Source organism: Opisthocomus hoazin, chromosome 27 (assembly GCF_030867145.1).
Source record: "Opisthocomus hoazin isolate bOpiHoa1 chromosome 27, bOpiHoa1.hap1, whole genome shotgun sequence".
Lineage (NCBI taxonomy): Eukaryota > Metazoa > Chordata > Aves > Opisthocomiformes > Opisthocomidae > Opisthocomus > Opisthocomus hoazin.
This window is the reverse complement of record NC_134440.1, coordinates 866,765-873,460: the sequence shown is the minus strand read 5'-3', so window position 1 is coordinate 873,460 and position 6,696 is coordinate 866,765. Positions and strand designations below refer to the sequence as shown.

General features: G+C 52.9%; 1 protein-coding gene across 6 annotated transcripts; it reads left to right on the top strand.

Annotated features, from left to right (window-relative positions):
* Positions 1–1,958: 1,958 nt before the first annotated feature.
* CIRBP (cold inducible RNA binding protein) lies at positions 1,959–6,696 on the top strand. Of its 6 annotated transcripts, none has more exons than XM_075444255.1 (8): positions 1,959–2,066; positions 2,727–2,835; positions 2,926–3,032; positions 3,421–3,559; positions 3,652–3,736; positions 3,866–3,930; positions 6,259–6,362; positions 6,536–6,696. In XM_075444255.1, the coding sequence occupies exons 2-7, from the start codon at positions 2,733–2,735 to the stop codon at positions 6,261–6,263; spliced, it is 504 nt and encodes a 167-aa protein (XP_075300370.1). In that variant the 5' UTR covers positions 1,959–2,066; positions 2,727–2,732; the 3' UTR covers positions 6,264–6,362; positions 6,536–6,696. The 6 variants fall into 6 exon arrangements, with proteins under 6 accessions (XP_075300370.1, XP_075300369.1, XP_075300368.1 ...); XM_075444254.1 differs by having other exon boundaries at positions 3,863–3,930; XM_075444253.1 differs by lacking the exons at positions 6,259–6,362; positions 6,536–6,696 and adding an exon at positions 4,354–5,584.

Genomic DNA, 6,696 nt, shown 5'->3' with positions numbered 1-6,696 from the left:
TTATCCTACCGTTCCGTTTTTATTCATCCTGTTTTGAATTATTGCTTGAACGCTGAACCTTTTCTTCTCCTTTTACTGCAAGCATATCGGATACCTTAACTACCAGTAGCTTGTACGCATAATGGATGCTGTTATTATTCTGGTTATTCAGTGTTGTTAATTTGCTCTCGGGACTGGAAAGTTAACTAGCTTTGCTCATAGTTTTGCCAGTAAGAAAATATTAGTGCTAGATGGGTGCCTCCTCGATACGGAGCTTTTTACGTGCTCTGGCAGCGCGAGGCTGCAGCGTGCCGGCCCCGCGGCCCCCAGCGCGCGGCCGAACCGCCGTGCGGTAGCACAGAGCCCGCCGAGCGCGTGCCGCCGGAGAGCCGCGCTGGGGGAACGCGACACCGCTTCCTGCGTGCACAACAGCTGCGGTGCGGGCAGAGGGCAATCCCGAGCCTCCTCTGTGTCTCATAATTACCATACATGCTCGTGTAGAAAACAACCCTTTTCCTGCAGATCCCAAAAGGTGTCACAGCAAATCGGGGAGGAAAAGCCCGATTTCCTCACTCTGCGAGGCAGAGAACCGGCGCTCGCTGCTTTTGCAGAACAATAGCGGGCAGAAGGCTTCCTTGCATGGCACTGCGGTTTCTTTTCACTGCTGCGGCGCTCGGTTTGGAAGCCAGTCGCGTTCTCTGGGAACGAGCAGCCCTGATTGCAGTAACTCCTGTGTCACCATTCCCTGCCCTGCTCGGGGCACGGCGGGCTGCAGGCCGGAGGGACAGAGAGGGAATGACCGCGTCCCTGCACAGCGTGGGCTCCCCTCCGCGGCGGGGGGACCCCCAGGGACCCCTCCTCGCCCTGGCTGCCTCCAGCCCTCGTTGTGCCGCCGTTTGCCTCCTGCGCGTCTCCTCCTCTCGGGCGTTTGGAATCCTGTTCTACAGTTCCTAGACGGAACGGTAGTTGCTGTGGGGGAAACTGGGAAACTTCAAGGCTTTTTAACCAGCGTAGTCCCTCGCAGAGGCACGCGTCCATCTCTGCCAAAGAGTTTTCTCCTTCAGTGAGGACGTTTTTAATGCTGAAGACATTCTCACCTCAGAAAAACCCCACAGCGGGCTTTTAGTTTCAGTGGAAAATGGGCTGAGCAAGCTCCTTTCGTTACTATTTTTCACACAACCCTTCACGCTTTGGCCCCGGGGCCGCTCTCTCCGTGCCTTGGGCCGGGCTCTCCCTCAGGCCTCGGGCCCGGCACCGGGGCCCCAGCGCCGGCGGCTGCCTGAGCCTGGGGCGGCCTCCCCGGGAGGCTCCACCGGCAGCGGGTTCGCGGGGCGCCGGGGGGTGACGCAGACGCGCCCCCGGGCCTGGCAGGGCCGAGGGGACCTACGGCCACATCACGGAGCCGCGCTCCGGTAGCGAGCGCCGGGGCCCGGGCAGGCGCGGGGACAGGCCGCCCCTCACCGTCTCCCTCAGAGCGGAGGCGGTGAGGTCCTGAGGGGCGGGGAGGCGGCACCGGGGGGCGGGGGGGCGCACGGCGGGAGGAACGGGGCGGCCGCGGCCGGCAGCGCTCGCTGCCCAAGATGGCGGCGGCCCCCCCCGGCGGCGCCTTTGTCTGCAGTCGCCGCCGCATTGCCGAGAACGGCGCGAAACTGGGGCAGCGCGGCCACGCCCCCAGGGAGGGCGGGGCGGGGGCGGCCGCCGACCAATCAGCTGCCTCCACTTCGTTTCCTCTCACAGGGGCTCTCCCGGCCAACGGTCTCCGCGCTCCCGGCCAATCCGCGCCGCCCTCGGCGTCCCGCCCCACGCGGGAGGAGCGGGAACGCCGCGGTTTTGTGTTCGCTCCCTCCTCCCCCCGCCCCCCGGCGGGGCTCATGAATATTAATAAAATCCAGCCCAATCAGGCGGGGCGGCGGCGGCAGCGCTTTGGTGGCGTCAGTGGCTCCGCCTCGCAGAGGGATTAATCTGCATATTCATGAGATGGGTGGGACACAGCGCGGGCGTTTATAAGGCGCCGCCCCGCCAGCCTTAGCGTACATCGCGCCGAAGCTTTGAAGTGCTGTGTGGATCCCCGCACCTCCAGGGCACCGGTAAGGCGCCCGCCGCGCTGGGCGGGCTGGGCCGGGGAGGCTCCGAGCGTCAGAGCTCAAGGAAATGTGTCCTAGGAGCCGCGGGGCTTGCTGCCTGCGGGAATCTGGAGCGGGGCGCCTGTGCCGTGGCACGGGTCCCCGCCGTGGCTGCGGGGAGCCCGGCGGAGCTGTCCCGGCCGGCTGCCGTGAGGGGGAAGGGGCTGGGGGACGGCTGAAGTGCGCTCTCGGAAACAAAATGGCGACGGGCCTCGACCGTGCAAAATGGCGGCGCGCGGGAGGCGGCGCGCTGGAGTGCGCCTGCGCCAAGGGGGCGGGCCGTGAGGGAGGGGCGGGGGTGGTGCCCCCGGCGGGGGTCGGGGCGCGCATGCGCGCTATGTCCCTGGAGGGGGGGGGAGGGTTCCGGCGGGCCGACCCCGCTGTGCCCGGCGCGGCTCGCGGCTGCGGCCTCCATCCCGGCGGCGGCTCCGCTTCCCGGGGGAAGGCGCCAGGCCGGAGGCGGCCTGGAGCGCGCTCCGGTGCCACAGAGCGCTGCGTCACGGCGGTTGGCGGGTTCCCGCCGTGTGCGGACGGGGTGGCCGGTGGTGGTGTAGCCGGTGTAATTTCTCGGGCGCCATGGGGGTGTTTTTTGAGGTGCTGACTTGGGGTACGTTGACTCTGCAGGGCAGAATGGCCTCAGATGAGGGAAAGCTCTTTGTCGGTGGCCTGAGTTTTGACACCAACGAGCAGTCGTTGGAACAAGTCTTCTCAAAATACGGACAGATTTCTGAAGGTAAGATCGCAGTGCCGAGCTGCGGTGAGTTCCACGAATGTGTTAGGTTCCCCAGGTACCAATGCTTGTTTTTTTTCCTCCTTTTTATAGTTGTTGTGGTGAAAGACAGAGAGACTCAGAGATCCAGAGGTTTTGGCTTTGTTACTTTTGAAAACATAGATGATGCGAAAGATGCGATGATGGCCATGAATGGAAAGGTAAGGAGGCTTTGGAGTAAGCTTCTTTATTTTCCTAAAATGTAATAAGAGAAGTTTGAAAGATGCGTTTCTGTTCAGCGCCATGTAGAGCAACAGATGAATACTGCTGTGTTAAAGCAATGAAATTATGCAATGAATATAAATTGCTAAAGTTCCATGACTTAATCTGTGTGACTGAGAAGTAGTGATACTTTATAGGAATGTCGGTACATACTGTTTGAACATCAGGTTGCTCGTGCAGTTTGCTTAGCTGCGACAGTAAATAAACTTTGTAAGAGCTAGTAAGTTCTGGTGCTGCTTAGCTGACAGTGAAGGTGTGTAACTCGTTGTGTGTATGCTTTGCCATTTAAAAGTTCACATCTCAAGGTGGTTTATCTTTTTCTGTTAGTCTGTAGACGGACGTCAGATCAGAGTTGATCAGGCTGGAAAATCATCAGAGAACAGATCTCGTGGATACAGAGGGGGGGCTTCAGGGGGCAGAGGCTTTTTCCGTGGCGGCAGAGGTCGGGGCCGTGGCTTCTCGAGAGGTGAGTGTGCATGACTGACCTGCGGTGCCTGAAGCGGCGATGGCGTTTGTCAGAACACTTGAAAAACCCCCACAATCCTGTGTCTGTTCAAGGAGGTGGAGACAGAGGCTACGGCGGAAGCAGATTTGATTCCAGAAGTGGAGGATATAATGGCTCCAGAGACTACTATAATAGCAGGTAAAGTCATCGTGGCCGCTGGCGGGTTGTTGGCGGGCTCGTGAAGCCCACTGCCTGTTGGACAGAAGTGTTAAGAGGCTCCAGGAGCAGTTGAGCAAATACAAAGCTTGTGAATGTTTCTCACAGCAGGAGTCAAGGTGGCTATGGCGACAGGTCTTCAGGAGGATCCTACAGAGACAGCTATGACAGTTACGGTAAGTCCTGGTTCAAACGGGAGTGATGAGTACGTATGCTGTAGGAACTCTCTAAACCTTCTGACCTTGCGCTCGAGTCTGGAAGTACTGTAAGGCTCGGTTGGACCGTACCGCTATTCTGTTCTTGCCCGTAAGAACCAATCTGTCAGGCTTTGGACGTGGTTGTGCCGTTTAAATTTCTAATTTGTAATGCATGTGTAGGAGTTGCTTGGATCTAAGGCAAAGCAAGTTTTTAAAATACGTTCCTCGAGCTTGAGACTAAGACAAAACTCGGATGCCCTAACAAACTTTAATCAAGGGTGGGGGAGTTCTCTTACGGTGTAGCGAACTAGCACTAGCTTCTGAAATAATGCAAGGGAGTAAAATGCTGGAACTTGTCTATGCTTCAGTGCCTTTACAATTGTGCCTGCTTCTTGTCCTCAGCTACACACAACGAGTAAAAATCCTTCCTGACTCAAGATCGTCCTTCCAATGGCTGTATTTATAAAGATTTTTGGAGCTTCGCTGAAATCGTTATTGTGTAGTACATCTACTTGTATTTTCACTTTTGTAGTATTATCAGTTCTAATCTTGTCAAACACAGCCTGACAGCTTCTGATATAAGATGGTCTAATTAGACTTTTCTTTAAGAAAGCTCTGCTTTTGAGTGTTTTTAATCTTTTTTGAAAGCACTTCAGATTTTATTTTGTCCTTCATGATGAGCCAAGGTGTTTTTTTTAAAGTTGGGGCCCCAATTCAGTTTCTTTTGAGATAGAAAGGACCTTGAATTCAATGTTCACTGGAAGCTGAACAAGCTGTGGACTTTTTTTTTTTAAGTGCATTACCTTCGTCTTTTGTAACATTCCTTTAGTGTAGCAAGGTAGGAATGCAGCCTGGGTACAAATTGGAAGGCAAACCACCTTGATATATCTAAAGAGAAACTCGCTTGTATGTTCAACCTGCATAACGGTATTTTTACTGTTGTAATGATGTAAATTACCCAGAAATAGACTTGCAAACTTACCATAAAAGAGGTTCTTGAAAATGTTTATTTATATTGTCCTTTTTTACTGGAAGAAATATGCATATTCCATTGATATTGTATTTGAAGTGGTAAAGGATTCTTGTATACAGTTTTCTTTGGCTTTACGAAGCCTATTAAAAGACCGTCTGAAATGAACTCTGCTCCTGACATTTACATTTCATTGCACAACACAATCCTGGAAGATGAAGAACAGTCTGAGTGATAGAGGATGCCAGAGAAGACCAGTGATAGTGTAAGAGCAAGCCAGATTTACTGACCAGTTGCTAGAATTTAATCTGAATTGGTCTTGGCATGCGAACTCGTCAACATACTTTCACATAAGAATAGTCAGACTTGCCTAGAGGCAGAGGACGGAGAGTGTACACCTTAGGATGTGCTGCTACTCAAAGCCGAAGTCCAGGGAATGCTAGTGGTAGGTAGGATAATTGATGTTTTCTTAAAACACTGAAATAGCCTACACTGAGAAGCTGTAGTGAAGAGTCAGTCCTTTAGTAACTGGACTAGTTAGTAGCTTGACAAGTGTTCAATGGTAGGTAAATTGCCGTAACTAGCTAGCTTTGTCATTGCCTTACAAGTTCTAAGAATTCTTTGCTAGCATATGGAAACTGCAGTGTCCTTGGAGAAAAGAAGTGTTGTGCCTCCAACAGAAACCTCTGAGACGAAAGCTGCTCTCTTGGCTAGTTCATATGTGGAAATAGTCCTGTAATTCGAGGTAACTCCTTTTGCTCATGTCCGCATCCTTCCTCTTGTTGAGAGCTCATTTGAAAGTCTAATGTACCTGTGAAATATTCCTTTGACAATTTTGGTCAACTGATGGAAAAATTTTAACCCATGCCGTATGCAACCTTTGGCTTGTGGCACAACTTGAGTTCCACAGATCAGAGTTGGGCATGCAGTCGTGTCTTGCTAGTAGGTATGGAAGCAAGATGGGAAATGAATTCCCTGACTTGATATGTGTTCATCTATTGAGAATCTTCCTAGACTTCATTAAGTTGCTCACTTTAATTGTAGCTTTCTTTGCCATCCTACTTGTTGCCATTAACTTTTTCCCATAGCCCACACTTCCTAAGCAGCCATGTCAAAGTGGTTAACTCTCTGCTTAGGGATCAAATGATACATTGCCTGGCGTGTCAAAGGCGTCAGCCGGCCCTGGAACAGTTTTCCCAGACTGTGCTTCTGTGGTGTGATGGGTTCAGCGAATGGCTTGTGAAACCCTCGTATATGACGTGACCTGTGTTGGGGAGGTGGGTGGCGATGGAAAGGCTCCCTTTGATATTTGTGTTAATGCATCTCTGCTTTGGCAGGCTGAAGAGGAGATGGGCGCTCGCCAGGGAAGCTGAGCGGGGATTCCGAGGAAGGAGAGCGTTTGTTCGAGGAAGCAGGACCAAGGCATGAGGTTGCCAACCAGGTAAGGGCTCTGTTCGGTCTGCTCCTCACCGCCGGGTTTTCCCGAGCCAGAGGGTTTGGCCATCTGGTTGACGGCGTTGTTCTGTCAGTGCCAAAGTCTGACCAGTGGTTTCTAGGTGAAAATCTACATAGACTTTCTCTGCTTTTAAATTCACTGTCTTATTTTTATTTCAGCAATGAAATGCCTCAGAGAAGACCCAGAAGGACAAACAGCCGCTGACTGGAGTGGTGGAGGTGGAGAGCTCTGGGCAGTGTTGTAACCGATTTTTATATAGGTCAATTGATCAAGGAAACAATTAAGCTAGAATAAAGTACTGGAATGTGGACAATACAAA